We start from the raw sequence: 20354 nt of genomic DNA, 5'->3' as shown, positions 1-20354 counted from the left end.
TAATAATAATTTTTTTTAAAAAACAGAAAAATACCCAGGCGATGACATGCTGGTTAAGGGGCTGCTTGTTAGGTCAGAACACACCAAATCTGATTTTGGGGCATATCTCTCTGCCCTCTTTATAAACAAAAAAAGAAGGAAAAACTTCAAAGAACTTAACAGATCTCTCTCTAAGAATCACCTCTCACTGACTCAGCATATAATCCATCCCTTGGCGTTTATTGCTGTGTTTCTTTTCTTTAGATGTAGATCTCACGTTTTTATTATAGACATATGAATGTTATCTATCTGTTCTGGTTTGAGATTCTGCACAGACTTGTCAAGTGGGGCTTTGCTTTATAGAATGCTTCAGTGTTTTTATTTAATTATTTTTAATAACTTTTCATGATCTGTCAAAGTCATATGTGGGATTTATTTATTTATTTATGTGGCTCAGAGCAGAAGCACTTATCTGCTCACCCTGCCTCTCAATACGTAGTCAGTTTGGCTTGGAAAAAAATCAGATCAGCGATTAAAAAGTCGAAAGCAACCGATGTGTTCAGGCCTGTAGCCTGTTGCCTACTTTCCTTCATTTACTTTAGGTCATAAGTTCCCACACTGTTTGAAAGATGTGCATCCATGTTAAATGGGTCTGAACTACCAAACAACCAAAACATTATATTCAAGATGGATTTTCTGGATTCTCTAGATATACACTACCGCACCACAGATATACGCCTGAAAGTGCACATGGGCAGAAAAAGATAGCTGACGGGGCAAGCACAAAGGACGTCCTTACATAAACATATCACCAGAATGACTGACAATTAGGAGGACCACTTATTTAGAAGATCCACCCGGAAATAAAAGATCGTCCTCTATACTTTCAATCATATTTAGTTACTTTAACATAATTTTTTCATGTTAGCAGGGTAGGAAATAAAACAAATGTGTTACAGGAACTAGATAGGATTAAGTAGATGCCAAAAAAGGTTGCATTATTTTTTTTTCAGTGTACAGCTTCTATTTTTATTCACATAAGTTCTACCTGTCCATTTTACCCGTTTCCTCTGAACAGGGTCATGGAAGAGCAGGTGTCTATCTCCAGTAGTCTATGGCTGAGAGGCGGAAGTTCACCTTAGAAAGGTCAGCAATCTAAGCAGAAAAAACACTAACAGGGATTTGAACTCATGGCTTTCTTGCTCCAGGGCCATAGTGCCACCTACTGCTCCCTATCATAAAATATACTTTTTTATTCAAAATCACACACAAATGTAAACAATGTGAAGCTAATCATCCAATCCAAAGCATTATTCTTTGCAAACTTTGATTATCCATATTTTTACTTCCCTTTCTAGCAATTGAGGGTGAGTGTGAGGCAACGTCTTTCAGTTCATTAGCATCCAAATTGTGCTTATAAGAGCAAAAATAATCCCTTGCCATCCCATCTGTAGCTTTAGTACCCCACTACTAGGTGAATGCTGTGTCTTTTTCTTCAAGTGGTTAAAGGAAACGATGTAGAGCTCAGTACATCTCCTCACCTTCATCTGCTCAATCAGAGCTGGGTAACCGATGTCCACAATGCTGACTGTGTCATCATCATCCTCTGCCTGATTGTTGTGGACAATCTGTGAAGCCTTCAGAGCCGACGCAGACGCCTCAGAGTTATTGAGAGGGATGTTGGTGGAATTTGAGGAGGCTGAGAGGTTTCCTGCTGCAGTGATGTTATTTATGTTGCTCGTAGTGGTAGTAGTTGTGGTAATTGCAGAGGTAGTAGGGGTTTTAGTCGTGGCGGATGGTGTTCGGGGTTCTGACCTCTGTTTCTTTGCTGGGAGGAGGTCTGATCTCTTCATGCAGGAGGTCATGTATTTCTCAAAGGTCTCAGGTGGTTGACTAAACTGGTAGTCCCTGCTGTAGTCGTTCCGGTCAGTGGATTTTGTACCATATCTCTGGTACATGTAGTAGTTGAAGTAATACTCCTCCTGGGGGCTGTGGAATTGGAAATGGGGACGGGGGAACCTCCCTAGTCCGTAGCCAATTGCCATTCCTACCAACCCCCCTCCTGCTGCTGCCATTGCTGCGCTGCGACCAAACCCTTTAGACTTATCCGACGGAGCAAATCCCATTTTCTGAACTGAGTGAGAGAAGGGAGAACCACCTCCACCTCCATATCCACCACCGTACCCAAAGCTGCCTCCATAGTGAGGGCTCAGGATTTTGTTGTTTGGGTTATGGTTGATGTAATTAACTGGATAATTTCCATAACCTGCTCCGTATGCGTAGCCTGGTGCTACATTACCTGGTGCAGGGTACAGTGGCTGCTGAGGGTATCTTCCATAGTGAGGATAACTTCCTGGTTGGTTGGGATACTGAGGATAGCCATCAGGTTTGGGATAACTTCCTGGTTGGTTGGGATACTGAGGATAGCCATCAGGTTTGGGATAACTTCCTGGTTGGTTGGGATACTGAGGATAGCCATCAGGTTTGGGATAACTTCCTGGTTGCTTGGGATACTGAGATTTGCTACCTGTTTTATCTTTAATACCAACTTTTTTTAGGATTTTTGAAAGTTTGCTTTTGCCTGCCATTGAGACATGAAGGCCAACTAAGAGCAGGGACAGGCACAAAACAGATGTAACAGGAAGTTTCATTTTTTTTAGTCTGTAAAAAAAGAAAGTTAAACTTGAATACATAGTTATGGAAGTAAGGATATATTTTCGTTCTTGTATAGACAGAAAATGTAAGCATAAATGGCATATTAACATTGATTCATTTCTGCTCTCAAATCTTTCTTCTCAATTTTTCCCATTGAAGACTTTTACCTACAGTTATCTTTGTTTTAAATTTACTTCAGTGAAATATTATCTCTTGAAGACATATGAAGACATCTGATGCTCTGCTGTTTATTTGACTTTTTCTAACTGGGAGGAATTTCCCTTTTCATTCAAGTGATTTAATTTTCAGTGTACCTTTGTCTCTGAGATCATATATTTTTATCACTTTGCAGACAAATAAAGATTCTATATCCACATTTTTTATATTTGAAGCACTGAATGGAATTATTTTTAAGGGTCGTGCCTAGAAGGAGAAGATTATGTCAGGATTTGGGATCAATGGCTGGGCTGGTTATGTGGTTCTTCCTAGGATTTTCTAGACATCATCGTGAGACTGCTGCTTCTCCACACCTGTAGCTGATCATCATACCACCTCTGTGTATAAAAGGAGCAGTTCTCTACTCAGTCAACGCCTGAATGTAAACCTACTATGGAAACATCAAGCCAAGCTCTGAGTTGTTACTGTGTTGACCTAAACCTCTGTGTTCTCCAGCCCTATTCCTACTAACCTTTTATGTGTGTATGCTCAACCAAAGTACTTCAAGAATCACAATCGGATCAATAGATGGGGAATTCTGTTTTCAAGTTACTTCCTAGTTCTCTCTCTGTGACTTACTGTACCGCTTGCAGCCACAAGCTTGATTCCCCGATCCGCTCACCTCTCCTCGGCCTTCCCACAGTAAGCCTTGAGCCCTGCTGGATCATCTATCCATTCTGTAGAATAAAACCCATTTCTTTCCAATTTCTCCTGAGAGTCCTTCTTACACGTGGGTAAGAAAGAAAAACAAACATGACTAAAAGAAACTGTCCAGATCAAAGTCTGCACATGCTTCAGCTGCACATAGCTCAGCCCACCTGTCCTCATCATGAAGCTGTCAGGCTAAAAATACTAAATCTACTACAGGCAGCAGTATAGTAACTTGTCACTCTTTTTTCTACTTTGTTGTTTCAAAGGCCATTAACATTAAATTGACAAACTTAAATGTAGATAAATTAATCGGACGGCCTCCTGTGTTCTGTCCAGTTAAATCATTTTTTTAGATTCTTTGATTCCACATGCAGACACGGTTATGTTGTTGTCATAAAGTGAAACGGTTCTAAGAATTGTTCACTGCGCAGTGTTAGCTTTCTGTGATCTTATTCTATTAAAGAGTGACTAAATATTAAACTTTTCAGTATCTATCTTTAACTTTCATAAAAACAGAGCAAGGCATACCAACCTTGTGCTTTCAGGACGTCCGCTAATACAGCTTTACCCTCCTTCCTCTGGTCTCCTTAAATTTCAGCCCCTCCTGTCTCTGTTACACTCTAAAAAAACTTAGATCACAGACAAACTAATGAAAATAAATAAAACTGGTGCCTAAAAACTTCAAATTAAAGTTATCACAGTAGATTTGAACATTTTCATTGCCCTATAAGGATTTCTATATAATCCACCAACACGAAATTAGTAACAGATATGAACAGGAAAATAATATTTTTTACAGGATTTTCAACATTTTTGAGACAAACTGTTGCAGGCATTTAGACTAACCCATCTTTAACTTGATACCCCCAAATAAAATTCAGTGCCATGTGTAATTTAATCTAAAGATTAAACCAGCTGCAGTGTGAAGGTTGCATATATTTTAAGGAGAAAATTAGAAGCATCATGGAGACCAAGGAGTGGAGCAGAGATGTCAATGATAAAGATCTGTAAAAGTTTAAAGCAAAGTCATGTTTTAAATAATTATTGAGCTCTGCCGACATAGAACACTGTTCAGACTATCATCTGAAACTGGAACGTTTTTGGCATAACTGCAAACTTTTAAGATATTGACCTAAGCTGACTGGACAGGCAATGAGTGCATTAATCAGAAAAGCTGTGAACAACTGTGTTGCTCACCCAACAAATCTGGGATTATGGAAGGGAAGCAAAAGGCTAGAGCTCATATAGGAAACACAGCAAACTACTCAATTTAAAATAATTTGAAAGAGCTGAGACCAAACCTAAACTTTGGGAAATGCTGTGTGGCAGAAAAAATAACAAAAAACAAAATATCATCATAAATACCTTATCATCAGGTATGATGGATTTATGTTAAGGGGGTGAGAGGGGGTTGATATGTCTGACTGGAACTGTAAATGTTAAGAAACGGTTCTTACACTGTAGTAAAAGTTAAACCTCACTCACACAAAGCGGCCTGTATGCTGAGTGGCGCTCTTATGTGTTGGGACTATTTGAAGTTACCAAAAAAAGGCATGAGATCTTGTGATCATGAGATCATTGGTCCATAATTATTGATAGAAGTTATGTTTATTACTGCTGGGGAAAAGCTGAGCAGATCAGCTCAGCTTTTGTCCAGCAGTACACAGTTTAAACTAAGGAACTTTGGAGGAAATAACATTTGTTTTGTTTTAAAATTAGAAAAAATGTAATTTAACTGGTTTCAATATGAACCTAATCCCTATCCATAACAGTCCAATCTGTTTTGTCATGAAGTGGTTCAGCCTTTATAGAAGGTTGCATAGATGCTGCCCCCTAGTGGCCATAAACAATTATCCCCTTAAATAGTGGATTCAACATTTTTTAAGATCTTAAAATATACCTATTGATACGTGGTTCCCAAAAAAATATTTAACAGCATAATGTTAATTCAAAATGTTAAACTCCTATGCTGCATGGATTCAGTCACAGATACTGTTTAAATTGATTGCTTTATTCAATAGACTGACCATAAAAAGACCATAAAAAGATGATACACACCACAGAGAGTTAATACACAACAACACGACACAAAAAATAAAATATTATAATAGAATATTTGTAGAATATAGAATATTTGATAAAATGCGTATTTATTTAAATAAAATCTAATTTTGCTATACAAATCTGACACAACTATGGATAAAATGATCTGACAGTAGTCAACAAAAAAAAAGGTGACTGTTATGTGTCAAGCATATATTGGGAAATTGAGTGAAAAAAAAATTGTTTGGCATAAAGTCATGCAAAATCCAAGTATTGAGGTGCATGTACTGTGCAGTATACACACTTATTCTGCAGGAGGCTGATAGTTCTGTAATAATATGTTTTTATGCTGAATGTCTGCACAGAACAGTGCATTTTGACATTCTTAAGGCTACAACTGTGACTCTGGTGGCCATTGAGAATATCAGGATGCACATAGGAGATAGCATTTATATGAGAGAATAGGCCACCTCAACTTCTAAAATATGAGTTTAAAGGATATTGAAATACACTATTTTCAGAGAAACTGACCCTTTTCATGTACTCTGAGCAAAGGTGACCAAATCATCAGCCAGTAAGGATGAGAACAGTCACACTTTCTGCATTGTTAATAACTATTAATTTGCAGATATTTTTTGTTCCATTTCCACAAAAGCAGGTGAAACTGGTTCACAATCACCCTTCCTACCTAAATGGATATATAATTATGATTGACTTGGAATTAAATTGTGTTAATGATAATCTAATTTATAAAGATGATGCTGTAAAAAGCATTAGACCCAATGCATGTGTATAAAACATAAAAACCTAATGTTTAGGCTTTTTTCAGTTTGCATTTACAAAGTTGATACATTAATTTGTAAGCTAAACTTTGTTTTTTTCAACTAAAATGAAAAAAAACCTTAATAAACCTAAAGGTAGATTGTGTGTTATCAGCAGTGGGCAGGAAAGATCTCCTTTAGCAGTCTGTTTCTCAGCGGCTCCAGAGAAGCCTCTGACTGAAGACATGAGCTTCATTTCAATTAACCATTAAATTGTGCAAATTGCAATTATTAGTTAAATTTGCTTAATGGAAACACTGCATTAAAAATATAAGTCAAGTTTTCTGATGAAAAGTATTTACGCTTTGGTCCTGTTGAATTCTTAAATTTTGCAAAATTGCAATAAAAATAGTTTTGCATGAGTCACGTGATCTGCAGCTGGACCTTACTGCCTTGTAAAAAGAAAGATCAGAAGTAGGTGAATGCTGCAGATTAGAGCTGTGGCTAAAATATGGATATATGCGTTTACTTTCTTGCAGTCATGTTTTCAGCTGTCACCTGAACAAACGTGCAATTTTAATTGTATTCATTTAATAAAAAATACCACATTTGTAAAACTGTGCCTTTTTAAAATGAGCAGACAATCACGTTTTCTGCACATCTGTAATGAAAACACAGCTACTGCCGAGTGTCAAACATTGTTTTTCTGTTTTCCTCTTTGAGGGGGATATTCCTCCCGCTAACTTAAAGCAGATCGAAAAACACTAAGCAGATTAATTTAATACAAACAGGAAAATCAATGAACAAAAGGTTGTAAAGGGCTGTATATTCTTTATTTGCATGAAACTAGTTTCATCATTGCTCTCTATGATGAGTCACCCAGCAACTGCAGCAGATAGGGTTTACAGACAGATGATGGCGTAAAAACACAGTATGATGTCGACAGCAGAGGAAGACAGACAAGGTGACAATAAGGCATTAATAATATATGAAAAGAAACACTGCAAGACCGATTCAACATAAAACCAAAACCAGGTTGAGCTGTTGCTTCAGTTTTGTGCTCTTTTTCTGTCACCAAGCATCGTTCCAGAAAACGATTCCGATTCATCCGAGATGCCGAACTAGATCCAGTGGCTCTCAGCTTCCTGCAGTTCTCACTGCTGCAGTATGGTGAAGTTACAGCTGTATGGAACCTCTAACAGCTATCAGGAGGGAAGGGGTGAGCATTTACCTTATTAGAGGAGGCATACACAGCATGGCAGTTATATGTTATCTTTTTTCCCAGTGTGTGATAACTGGACATCTGAAGCCAAAATGGTTAAAAGACATCCTCTCATTTAGCTGATAATTACAGGATGTGTTAATGGCTGAACAGAATTTAGCCTATTATAGCTGCATTGCTGGCAGGGTTTGCACAGGTAACTGGGAGAATATCAAAAGGTATTTAATAACATTTAACCCTTTTATTACCACAATACAAAATATAAATCTTATCAGTGGCTTCAGAACTTCAGCTTCTCCTCCTATAGATCAGCAGCTTTACATGGATCACTTGGAGTATATTCTATAACTTTAAGGAGAGTTCGACTTTTTACCATTGAAACACAAAACATACAAAAAAGAGCAAAACAATAATAGATATCTGCACATTTTTTGTACAGATTGTCATTTCAGTGGCAAAGCAGTAAGAGAGAGAGAGAGAGACCGCCCGCATCTGATGGAAACTCCTCCTTTCTGGAACAGTTTTTCATTTGCTTATTCAAGCCACTGAGGACCACATAGAAACTGTTACTCAGTAGAGAAACAGAAAAATACGGATTTCTGACATGTTGATTAATATGATCCATTAGGACGATTACAACAGAAAATTAAATGTGGGTCAACAAGAACCAAAAGGTTCTGCTTTTTTTTCTTAAAACGCCGGCAAATAAAACCCAACTCATAGGAGACAAAGTGCTGGCCTTTTGCATAGCAAACTGTACAAAGCTGCTTCTTCTGTGGTGCAAGACAGAGAAAATATACAAACTATTTACAAATTTACACACAGGAATAAGGGGGGGGGGACTTATGGGATAGCTACAGAGCAGCGACCAAGAACGGTCTGAGTGACTTCCAAGATCTCACATCAGAGACATCGTCGTCTTTGTTTTACCTTATCAAGATAAAGCAGGATTAACAAGACAAACGGGAGGTAAAGCAGAGGCTCCATTAGAAGATGAAACCAAAAAAAAAGGAGCCAAACACTGGAACATCTGACACATCCTCTTCCTCTATGTGCGAGTCAGTCCTGCAGTTTCCTCATCCCTCTTCACACACCATTGGCACTCATTTTGCTCTTCTGGGACACTTCTGCTGCTGCTTTAGCCTGAAATGAAGAAATACAAAAATAAAAAAATAAAAAAGGGGGGGGAAAAAAAGTCCTTCAACAAATTTATATCCTCCTTTCTAAACTGGAATCCTGGATTGTTAAGTCTAGTTATAGAGGCTGGTTTTTAGTATCAATGTAAATCAAGATTTTGAAATGATATACATTGAAAACTGTTAAAAAGTGTCACTGGGGTAACTCACTCTCCCCCACACGTTTCTACATACCAACAGTCACAATTACTCCATTTACACTACCCTGTGAAAACGAAACGGTGGCGAGTTCAGACCGAGCTTGGATCAGTTCCTTACGACCACTTAAACATCACGCCATCACGGTTCCTCACCTCCTAGTGACAATCTACTGTACTACTGTTCTCTACAGGTAAACAAGCAAATCGACATGGCGGCACTCGTAACACTCAGGAAGTTTGTTTACAATTGTGATGTCATTTGCGGAGTAAGAAGAAGCCAGCCTTTGGTGAATTTACTTGACAGAGTCGGCTTTTGGGAAGTGGATATAAAAAACGATAGTTTAATCAGGGCTTACAGTTGCAGGAAACGACGACGGATTTTGAGGTTCATCACACTGCTAGGCAGAATCATCACAGGAAATCGTGGGGCACGGTAGGGAAGCTAGTAGTTTTATGAATGAAATTTCATGATTATGGAGGCTGATTGTAAGGAGATGACGCGGTCTCCTCATGCGCAGCACAAATAATCAAACAGATAATACAAGCATATTAGGTTTAGTTACTCTAAAGAAACTAAAAGCTATAACATTTTGCACAATGAGAACCTGAAATTGAGTTTGTTTTTTCCAATTAGTTTAGTCAGCGGGACTGAAAATTATTTTAAAAAGTTACCACAATACCTTGAATTATTTTGATTATACACATGTGATAATAAATAATTGTCATTATTTTCATCTTCTTACAGCAATCAAAACTGTTCAAAGGTACAAAAGAAAAGAAATATCTTCCTATGAAATGTATGTTTTAAGGTCATGTGGTTATGGTTATTTTTAATAGAACACATTTAGTAAAATAATTAATAAATCATAAAGGTTGCTGTCAGATGGTCTGAATCAGGACAGAAATAGAGACTTATTTTGACCACAGTCAGAAAGTCAGAAATAATGCTTCCTACTGAAATACAAAATCTAGTTCTCTTCAAAATAAATTAACAGATTTTTTCTTACAGAGGCCATCAGGAGAACATTTCATACTCCTTTGATCAGTCATAGAGAATATGCTGATTTTTTTTATTATTATTAATGTTCTTCCTTTTCTATTAATGCAAGTGTGCTACAGAAAGTGTTATTCCACCTGTAGTCCTACATATCTAAGATCCGTTCTGCATAAAAAACAAACAAAGAGAAATGATCAAATCAATAGTATCATTTCCTTCTATAAGTCATAGTTTATCATTCAAACTAAGGAAGCCAAATGTATCAAGTCTTTGACTTACAGCATAATATTTTGCAAGATCTGGAAGAGCTGAGGGAAAACTACACATCAGCTGTAAACAGCGAAAGCTCAGACTTCCACACTCAGCTGACCCAGTTAGCCTAATAAACAGCTAATTTATTCACTGTTAAAGAGCAGCATACAGCATGTAATCACTTCTATTCTTACCTGAAGGACCTCAGCAGGAGTTAAAGGTTTGTCCAGCACCACAGGGGCTTTGTCCTGAAGCTCCTCTGTCTATAAAACACCAACAGAACAAAAACTAAGGACATGACTGAATCCCAACATCAAGTTAATCTGACTGAAATTTGTTTATTTTTCTTCTCCAGTTTGTGACAGCTATTATTTTTGGAGGAACCTGGCAGTAGCTTTTGCTATATCACATCCTGTATGTTTATCAGTATTATTGTGACATTTCAATGAAACAGCTAAATGACTCTAGTAGTAGAAAATTAAAGTTTTTCCATAAGCCACTGACCGGCCTGTCTTTGATGATGACGGCAGGGTCGGCCAAACACTCTGGGCTGGTAGAGGCTGGATTAGCTGCTGAGTTTTCTGGAGTTGCGGCCTTCTGCAATGAATGCACACAAAAAAGAAATGAGAAGCATTAATCTTATGAGAGTAAAAAAAACAAACAACTAAAATATATTAATTCAAGGTCTGGACTGTTTTAAAGCACAAAAAGACAAACCCTCAGTTGATTGGTCACTTTGTTTCTTATATAAATTTAAAGAAAATTATATAAAGATGTGTTATGCCATGTGGTTTTTGCTGCTTTCTGTTTAACAACACACATCAGAAATGTTTACCCACAACTGAACGTCAACACCAGAGACATGCGAAGAATTTACACATCAGGAACGTCATTCAGATTAAACTCCTAATCTGGAGATCAATGCATCTTTGCAGCCTGAGAGAATTAACAGAGACTGAACTATTCGAACCTCTAGTTTGGGAACAGGCGGGATGACGTGGGGTTTGGGTTTGAGGTCGGTCAGATACATGGCTCTGGAGAGCAGAAGCAGCGATGGAGGGACGTTCTCCTTCAGGTGCAGATCCAGCCACTGAACAGAGAGAAGCATTTAACCGATAAATACGCATTCAGCCTCATCATGATCGTCATCGTCAGGAAAACTTCACTCAAAGTAATCTGTAAGCAGTTTAATTACAGCCTCTGTGACTCACAAGGATCATGAAATAAGCTGCGTGTTTCTGCCCAGCAGTGAAAAAACACAGAGCTGCATACCTGCTGCAGCTGCTGACGTAGCTGCTCTGTGGTGAGACCCAGAGACCTCATCCCACGACTACGACACGCCGCCTGCAGCTCTGACACACTCATGGCTGCCACGCCCTCTGCTGCAATCATCTGTGGGAAAAAAAAGTTAAGATGAAGCGAAAATTTCATCTGTGGACATTAGGGGGAAAGAAATGATTTTTAAACAAGGAGAAAATCGTATCACTATCTTAGCATAAGACTTGCACCCAGATTAACTTATTTCCATTCTGAAATGCTTTAAAAGGTTTCCCATTATTAGATGTCAAATTCGTAAACCACAGATCCAACCAGGTCTCACCTCGTCATCAGACTTAATATTTCTTAGTTTCATCATGAGCTGGAAACGCAGCAGGTTGTTTGTGCCTATGGGCTGAAGCTCCAACAGCTTGCACAGAGCCACCAGCTGGGGACGCTCTAGGTGCTCCAGGGTCAGTTCATCTTCAAATAGCTTTGAAAAGCGAACAATCTCCTTAGTAGAGGGCTGCTCACCTGTACCCCGAACCTACAGCAGAAAAAAAGGATACTACTCTGAAACATTTGAATTCTTCAGGCCCTTTTTTTTCCCAGTTAGACACATAGATTCCAATGAGTAATGCAGTTACTGTAAAACAAATAGTTAAAAAAGTTCAAGCAATATTAGAATAAAAAAACAAAACCAAAAAAAAAGGATGCGATTATGAACATTTAAAATTCAGGTATTTTAAAATATAAAACAAATAGGGTAGAGCATATGTAACTGAATTTAAACCGGGGCTGACAGTGTTTGGACACTAGGTATACTTGGAAAGAACCAAGAAAATCTGTTTTTGTTCTGAATATATTTTCTGTTTGAGCAGTATATCCCAACAGAGCTAGTGTTCTGCGAGAGCATAAACAATCACTTTTGAAACCAGGTCCTAGATTGTGGAGAAAAACAATTGAGTTGTTCCTGTGTTTACCGTCTCCGCATCCGCAGTATTTTCATCAGAGGTTTGGGTGGGATTTTATCACAGTGTAACAGCTCCACCAAAATACCATACCCATGCATTGGTATTTTGTACCCTTGTGTAGATGCAATTTTTTTTCTTTCCAATTAAAATACGCCATATTCATCTGCATGTGGACATGAGGGCTTTTCCTTTAATGCCCATCTAAAGCCAGACCAACTGCACAAGGCTACGAGAAAAGTTCTACATGGGCGTTATGTCGAGAATAATATGACACCATTTTGAACTTTCAGCCATAAGAGCAAGAACAAAAGTTCTTGCTTATCGTAGAGTATGTAACAATTTTAAAGAGTTTTCATGTGGAAAGACGTCTAATACCAAGGATGTTAAAGGGGAATGCTGTTTTTTTTTTTTTTACATTGCCCCCTTGATTTTACAATATTACATCATGTTCTACTCACCCATGTGAGTTTTGTGTCATTTGGAGCTGTTCTGAAGATATTCCGTTAGGTTATATCCAGGTAACGTCTTCCTATGGGCAATGACTTGAAGGCACAAACTAAACTGTTCATAATTTATCATTTATGGTACGCCAGCATTCATAACATGTAGGCGAATCACTGTCCCCCAGACATCTGCGGTTATATTTTTCATATTTCTATGTTTTAAAAACAAAGCGCTGCATGTATGACGTCATCCGCGTGCCGTACTGGAGTTGTGGCAGGCAGCCCGGGCCACAGGCGGCTACGCTCTACCCCTTCTATTCATTCGGCGAGCTAATCTGAATCGTTCAATTCCATTTGGAGTGCGAGATCATCTGTGGTAGTAGCACTAGACATCTTCCAGGCATCTGAGTAAAACTAGCAGCAGTTCAGCGGACAGGATGGATGAATGGTAGCCGGCGCGCGCGGATGACATGGTACACAAGCCGCTTCGTTTAAAAAAAATATAAATAACCGTGGATGTCTGGGGGACAGTGATTCGTCTACATGTTATGAATGCTGGTGTACCATAAAGAATAAATTAGGAACAGTTTAGTTTGTGCCTTCAAGTCGTTGCCCATAGGAAGACGTTACTTGGATATAACAAAACCGAATATCTTCAGAACGGCTCCAAATGACACAAAACTCATATGGGTGAGTAGAACATGATGTAACATAAAATCAAGGGCCCAATGTAAAAAAAAAAAAACGGTGTTCCCCTTTGAATAGAAATAAAAATGGCTCTAATGTGGGCCTATGGGGCTTTCTATATTTTATTAGGTTCAGCATTGGATTAGCATTGCTAGCATTTCAGGAAGTCAGCGTGGAGTGCTTGTTAATTGATTGTAATGTCTGCACTATACAAAAAAAAAAAAGAAAAAAAAAAAAGGACATGACTTAATTTTTTTAATAAGATGGAGAAGTTTAGTAAAAATGCTTCTTCTGTTTTTTGTTTTACCTTTAACCCTTAAAAAACAACAATAACAGAGTACTGAGGTTGTAGCCAGACACTATGTTAGTTTTGTTAAATTTACCTTTTGAACATATTTGGAGAATCTCTGAGTCTCATCTTCAGTCTGAGCTTTAGCTTTATTTCTTCGGGCCATCTCAGCGATGGTCTCCTGGAGAAACTTCGCCAGTTCCAGCTTTGCAGCCAGACCCTTCTTCTGCTTCTCTTCCTGTAGAAATGCGAAAGTTAAGCATCACAAATAGACTGCATTAGTAAAAAAAAAATTAAAAAAAAAAAAAAAAATCAAACTCATGTATCCTTTCCCTTCAAAATATGGATCTAATATTACAAAGTTCTGTGTGCATCATCCTAAACACAATTCTTTAGACAGGTATAAATGTCTCTGCAACCAAATGCCATGAATGTTTTCAGTTAGTCCTAGAAGTCTCATGAGTTACATAATCATAAACATAAACTGAGGTAGGAGGTCACTGAGGCCAAAGGCAGGCTTTGTGAGTTTGAAGCACATGCCTTTTTAGACTCCGTCTCAAAGGTCGAGGGCAGCATCTCTGGGAAAAGCTTGAGGAAAACGGGGAGAAGGAACTCCATAAAAGGAACGATGATAAACAGCATGAAGGGCACCAAGCGGAAAAGGTCAGCGCAGGTCCTCATCAGCTGTAAACACAAACAAATGCTGATGTGAAAAAGTGTGTGGATAACAGTGTTTTGAAACAGCTCTGCTGACAGACGGCGGGTCTTTAGCAGCGTATTGGAAATAGGATCCATTACACGAGCTTTCCCTCCATAAAAACAGCTCAAATATAGATTCACCATGGTGTGTGCATGGCGGGGGTCAGTGCAGGTGAATGTTTGTACAGCTTTAGAGACACAGACTGGAACGGGAAGGACCTTTTTAAACAATCTGGTTGTTTCAACTCTACAGTCGATATTTGAATTATAGATCTATGCATCTAAAGAGCAAAGAATTTGGGGTTGATTTCTTACATTTTATTTTTCAAAAATGAAATGCTGCTTTAAATAGCTCTAAATACTTAAATGAATCATATTAGCAAGCAGCATATTAAAAAGCATTACATAAAAAAGAGCAAGAGTTAGCATCATCGATTCAATTTAAGCCAATGTGAGAGCTGCTAGAAAATCCAAACTTTCCTGTCAACAGAAGGCAGTAATTTTGAGCTGTACGCACTAAATACAGGCTATGAGGAGCCAAGTTCTCTCAGTAAAAGTTAACCTTTCCATAATGTTGGCCGTTTCTGTAAAACAAGTTCTGTTGGCAACATACATCTGGAAATGTATGCGTTAGATATGTTTTTGAATGGATTCCTTAAGTAATAACAATACATAGAGGCCTATTAGTCGGGTTACATGTAGGGCTGCAACTAACCATTATTCTGCAAATTGATTCATCTGTTGATTATTTTTTCGATTAATAATCAGAAAGCAAACGGTTCCTTAAAGATATTTTGTTTATGCAATAAAAATATGTGAAACTAAAACATTTCCACTTAAGTTCTAGATAGAGCAAATTGACAGATGAAAAAGTTTTTTTTTTATATCTTAAATGTAAAATGTTTTTTTTTTTCAATTTTGGTATAATTGATGCTCAAGGTGGGTCACTCAGCTAAAGCCATGTTTTAGAGTCTCTACACTCCAGTTAACGATTAATCAATTACTAAACTAGTTGATGACAATCATTTCAATAATCGATTAATCATGATTAATCATTTCAGCCCAAGTTACATGCATTATATGTAAAAGACAGAATTTTTTCTTCTCCAACACCATCCAGCATTTTATCAAAGAAAGCTTCTAAGCATTTCAAAAATGATCTCTGTTTTCCAAAAGGTCAAAGTAACACATAGTATCCCTACTATAGGCAAAAATATCACAACTGCAAAGCAATATTTGTTTAGGCATTCAGGCTCTGAACATCAGTGACATCGATGGGGAAGGGGAGAGACCTTTGGGTTGCCTGCGTCGAGGATCTAAGGCCTCCCTCCGTACATGGGTCGTGCGTGCTAACCATTGCGCCACCGAAGCAGGCCCGAGGTTTAAGAGCTGTACAAAAATCATTTAATAGAAGTGCACCAATTGATCGTCCTCGTTTCCTTCTGATCAGCTATTGGTCGATATTTAGATGTGAAACTCATCTTTTCCACAGATCTTATCCACCTCTGCAAAGATCTAAAAACCACCCAAGGTGAGTGCTCTAAACTTTATTTATTATTTGAAAGCTGTAATTTCACATTTTATTGTTTTAGAGGTACTGATTAATACCATTTATTACGATAAGATTGAAATACTGAAGGTGACTTGTGATCTTATACCAACTGACAAAACCAGCTATAAAAAAAAAAAAAAAAAAAAAAAAAAAAAAAAAAAAAAAAAAAAAAAAACATAAACCTTTATCAGTTTAATACAGAATAAGCATGTTTTTCAAAGATTGGGAATTGATGATTGTCCAGCAATCAGCAATAGATACATCCTCCCGAGTACCTTCCCAAATATCTCAGTTGTGGAATATCATGAAGGTTGTATTATTATCTATCAAAGTTAGGTTACTCAGTGCTCATCCAGCAACATCCAGCTGTTGTATTTGTAATGTTTTTCTTTGCAGAAATAAATCATCTCATGTCTCACAGGATAATCAGATGGATGTTTGCATATTTCAAAGAATCTACAGGAAAAGAACATATCCATATATTTCCGATAAATATATCTTAAAGCATCTCCAAAGACGTCAAAATCTGTTTAAATTTAAAGCCTTGACCCTTATCATGTTGGTGGAAGGTGTCTGATGAGATCAGCCCTACTTATGGGATTTGGGGAGGTAATCAGCTGATATCCTGAGCTTAAAATTGGATAAATGTATGTCAGAATATAACATATAGGCTCTCTTACCCTCCTCCTCTCCCTGCGTGTTAGCAGCTGTCCATGCAGCAGCCTCCACACCATCCTGACAGCGATCTTGGTGTCGATGCCCAGTAATCTGAAGCCATTATAGTAATGCTTCAACTCATCCACAATCCTCTGATACAGAGATTTTTTCACAATTGCCTTTTCCTGTGCGGGAAGGATGGCCGCCGGCGCTGTGGCCGGAGCAGTGGACGTCAGAGTGGGAGCTGATGGAGGCTGAGAGTCAGTTGTGACCAACACAGAGTCTTTTTTATCTCCCATAGGAGCATCCTGGGCAGCTGCAGGAGAGGTTTTCGTGTCGTCCGGTTTTACATCCTGGAGCCCAACACCCGAGAAGTGAAGCGCACGGGCGAGCAGGACGGAGCTGTCGCCACGGCTGTAGGAGTGAACCCAGGCGCGGTGGGGGTAGCTGCAGCGGGAGTGTCGGAGAGAAGACCAAGAAGGGATGTGGTGGGGAAAGTCTGTGTGGAGGTAGGCTTTGGATGACAGAGAGGAGCAGCTGTGCCTCTTGGTCAACAAATATGATCCTCTGTGGACAGAAATGGGAGAAACGCTTTGACAGTGATACAATAATAATGTATTATTCTATAAAGACAGTCAGAATTAACACCCAGAGTTAGGTGACTGTTTATGAACTCCATATATACCTAAACATTACATGGTCATTTCATTTTTTAGTAAATAGAAAAAGAAGAAAAACCTCTTGTTTCTGATTTTTAAATTTCTCATGTGTTAAAATTGTCCAGTCATCTCTATATGGGATTTTTTTTTTTTGTTAAAAAAAATAAATTAATCCCTGAATATCAGATTTAAATATGTATAATATTTATTCAAAAAGAGATCAGACCAAATAATAACAAACTAAAAATATAGTTCTGATACAAATAAGTACTAAAGGCAGGGCATTGATGGCTAAGGGGTGGTTAAACTCCCCGCAGCTTTACGCAGACATTTTTGATTTATGCTCAATTTTGAGCGTGGTCTGCTCTTCGCTGTGGGTGTAGAAACGGCCAAGGCGGCATAAAAACAAAACAAGCCGGCCTCCTATCTGCGGTCAGCTACAATTTGTGAGAGGTGCATCTGTCTGCGGAGGGGGACGTCTTTTTGTTCACTGCGACACCTATGCAGAGGACCTGGTTTTAAAGTATATGACCACCATTGTTAGACAATAACTATAAATGCTGGTGCATCATAGTTCTTCTCATTTGTTGTTTATCTAAACTAAATACAAATGACAACAGCGAAGGCAAACTGCTGAAATAAGTTACATTTTGAAATAAATTCTTTACATTTTCACAGAATTATCCCAACACTTATGATTTTTTTATAGACAAGGAGTACAACATAATTTATTCTTTCATATAAAAATCTGCTTTTATTAGTTTTTTGTTACGATTATAGTCATTACATGAAAACTTTGGCTGGGTTATTTATTAACTATCAAATACATCATTGCATGTTCCCTGACTTTCTCTGCAGTATTAAGGATTCATTTATCAATAAGATAAAACATGAAGAGCTGTTTGCATTAGCAAAGGAAAACCATTTGCTGGACTTGGGGTGAGAAATCTATGCAGCAAAATGCAAAGTTTTTTTTCTGGTCAATTACACATAAACAATGCAGACAAAAGAAACTGTCTTAACTACAAACTCAAAACTGTCTTTATAAGAAAACTCAATATTATTGCACCAATATTATTGTTCTTTAAGACAACATCCAAAAGGTAATGCTGCTTAAATGATCTAAAGCTAAACACTTTCCTAAAGAGTTTAGGCGAGACATCTTACAACATGTTGATCTCATAAGCCACTCCTCTTCACCTGTTTCCAAGAAACACTTTTGTTTTCTTAAAAGTAACTTATTGTTGCCAGTGTACTTCTCAACAAAGCCTTGTCACTTAATTATAAGTTTAGTGATTTTAGCACCTAAAATGTGTAAAGGTGCTGAAAATTTCTGCTTTCTGCAATCTTTGGATATTTATACCACACTTTTGTCCAGCTGAAAACAGTATGCAGCATCAGGAGGTCACTTGGAGCAATTTTAGTTTGTCGTCAACCCTTGTGCAGATTAAGTATACCCTAATATGTACTGCCGCAGTCTACGGAAGAGGATTAGGGCCAGTGAATTTTTTTTTTTTTTAAGTTAACTGATTGTTAAAAACAAGTCAGAATTATGACTTTTAATCTCAGAATTATGATTTTTAATCTCAGGGTTCTGACTTTTAATCTCAGGGTTCTGACTTTTAATCTCAGAATTATGACTTTTATTCTCAGAAATTTTACTTTTTTCTCAGAATTTTGGATCTTAATGTAGATGAAAACCATGAAGGAAGAGATGTGGGAGCACTCAGCTTCACTGACAAATATGTGAGTTGTTTGGAGGACACATTGGTGTCACTGGCACTAATCCTCTTCCCTAGCAGTCAGTTTACATGGCATAAAGAAGTGTTTATGGTTTGTTTACCTTGATCTGGTGACTGCCAGGAGCGCCTGGTGACTAAAGACCGCCATTGCAGAGTCAAATCACAGTGTTCTGATGAGGTTCACAAGGAGACAGAGAGCATACAGGGGTCAGATTACAGTCCATACATCCGTTGATAATACAATCTGACGAGAAATCAACAACTTCAGAGCCGTCATTCTGACAATAACGATCATAGATTACACATAATTCACATCTTTGTCATGTCATTAAACGCAATTGCGTCTTATAACATTTATTGACTGTATGCAACGTAAATATAACTACTAATATCTTTCTTTTGAGATTTTTGTCTAAATATTAAACAGTGAAAGCACTGCTACGTCGAAAACCGGCAACATCTTGGTAATTTTCCACTGACGTTCAGAAATACAATCAATGTAAACTTCCAACTCTAAACTAACTTCGCTTTACACTAGTACGTAGAAAGTAAGCTAAACTGGTGAACATAAATAGGAGAAAAATGTACATAATCCTATTTTTTTTTTTTTTAGAAAACCCGGATTACTCGATCATGCTAGCCACTACGTTAGCCGGTGTTTTGTCGTGTAAACATCCCCGTTCATATGAGGTGCAGGACGGCACCTGTTTTAACAAATGCATTAAATATCCGAAAAACGTTTTAAAATTGCTCTTGTATTTCACTTTATTTATGCGGGAAATGATCCAACATAACTTTCAATTGCCGAATTGTAAAACAGCTGTGGTTCATACGGCAAAACCAAGAGTGTTATGCTGAAAAATGCACCCCATCCCAGATTGTTGTTAGCTCATTAGCTTAGCTTTAGCCGACCATTGCTAATGGAGTCTACTAACCTCCAGCGTCACTGACCAGGCTATCGCTGCTACTGCTCGCAGGGCGTCGCAAGGCTTCTCGGTGAGACGTGGACGTTGTAATCCATCCAACACAGACTCTAGGTGAGGACAAATTTCGCGAAAGAAGCGTGTGTTGTATTGATAAACCCATTTACAATGGGTTTCTATGTTAAAACGTCTCCGTGCGCGTCGAGTTTCAGCTTCAGAGCTTTCGAGCAGATGCCTCTTCAGGCGACTGCAAGTAAAGGTCACGTGGATCACTCAGCAGGCGTAAATGTTTGTGCTGCGGAGCAAACGAAGAGCGTCTATTCTCACGAGAGAGATCACTCTGTAGTTTAAAAAAAATAA

The 20354-nt window shown here is 38.1% G+C and overlaps 2 protein-coding genes across 3 annotated transcripts; both read right to left on the bottom strand.

The window, feature by feature from the left end:
• Positions 1–458: 458 nt before the first annotated feature.
• On the bottom strand, positions 459–4044 carry LOC107089656. The gene is made up of 3 exons (XM_015382561.1): positions 4034–4044; positions 3473–3527; positions 459–2640 (listed from the first exon to the last, which is right to left on the bottom strand). The coding sequence occupies exon 3, from the start codon at positions 2628–2630 to the stop codon at positions 1368–1370; it is 1263 nt and encodes a 420-aa protein (XP_015238047.1). The 5' UTR covers positions 2631–2640; positions 3473–3527; positions 4034–4044; the 3' UTR covers positions 459–1367.
• A 3542-nt stretch (positions 4045–7586) lies between these two features.
• Positions 7587–20242, bottom strand: letm2 (leucine zipper-EF-hand containing transmembrane protein 2). 2 transcript variants are annotated; one of them, XM_015382617.1, is made up of 11 exons: positions 20007–20242; positions 19173–19241; positions 16694–17237; positions 14303–14446; positions 13857–14000; positions 11713–11916; positions 11385–11504; positions 11083–11202; positions 10617–10709; positions 10307–10375; positions 7587–8670 (listed from the first exon to the last, which is right to left on the bottom strand). In XM_015382617.1, the coding sequence occupies exons 2-11, from the start codon at positions 19217–19219 to the stop codon at positions 8614–8616; spliced, it is 1542 nt and encodes a 513-aa protein (XP_015238103.1). In that variant the 5' UTR covers positions 19220–19241; positions 20007–20242; the 3' UTR covers positions 7587–8613. The 2 variants fall into 2 exon arrangements, with proteins under 2 accessions (XP_015238103.1, XP_015238104.1); XM_015382618.1 differs by having other exon boundaries at positions 20023–20242.
• Between the last annotated feature and the right edge of the window lie 112 nt (positions 20243–20354).

Source organism: Cyprinodon variegatus, unplaced genomic scaffold (assembly GCF_000732505.1).
Source record: "Cyprinodon variegatus isolate N-32 unplaced genomic scaffold, C_variegatus-1.0 Scaffold260, whole genome shotgun sequence".
Taxonomy (NCBI): Eukaryota; Metazoa; Chordata; class Actinopteri; order Cyprinodontiformes; family Cyprinodontidae; genus Cyprinodon; species Cyprinodon variegatus.
This window is presented reverse-complemented; position numbering and strand designations above follow the sequence as displayed.

Coding starts and splice junctions, on each gene's coding strand:
- letm2 (XM_015382617.1), bottom strand. CDS start 19,219: ATGGCGGTCTTTAGTCACCAGGCGCTCCTGGCAGTCACCAGATCAAG. Junction 14,001..14,302: donor TTGAGACGGAGTCTAAAAAG/GCATGTGCTTCA, acceptor GCATTTCTACAG/GAAGAGAAGCAGAAGAAGGG. Junction 11,203..11,384: donor TACGTCAGCAGCTGCAGCAG/GTATGCAGCTCT, acceptor CTCTCTGTTCAG/TGGCTGGATCTGCACCTGAA.
- LOC107089656 (XM_015382561.1), bottom strand. CDS start 2,630: ATGAAACTTCCTGTTACATCTGTTTTGTGCCTGTCCCTGCTCTTAGTT.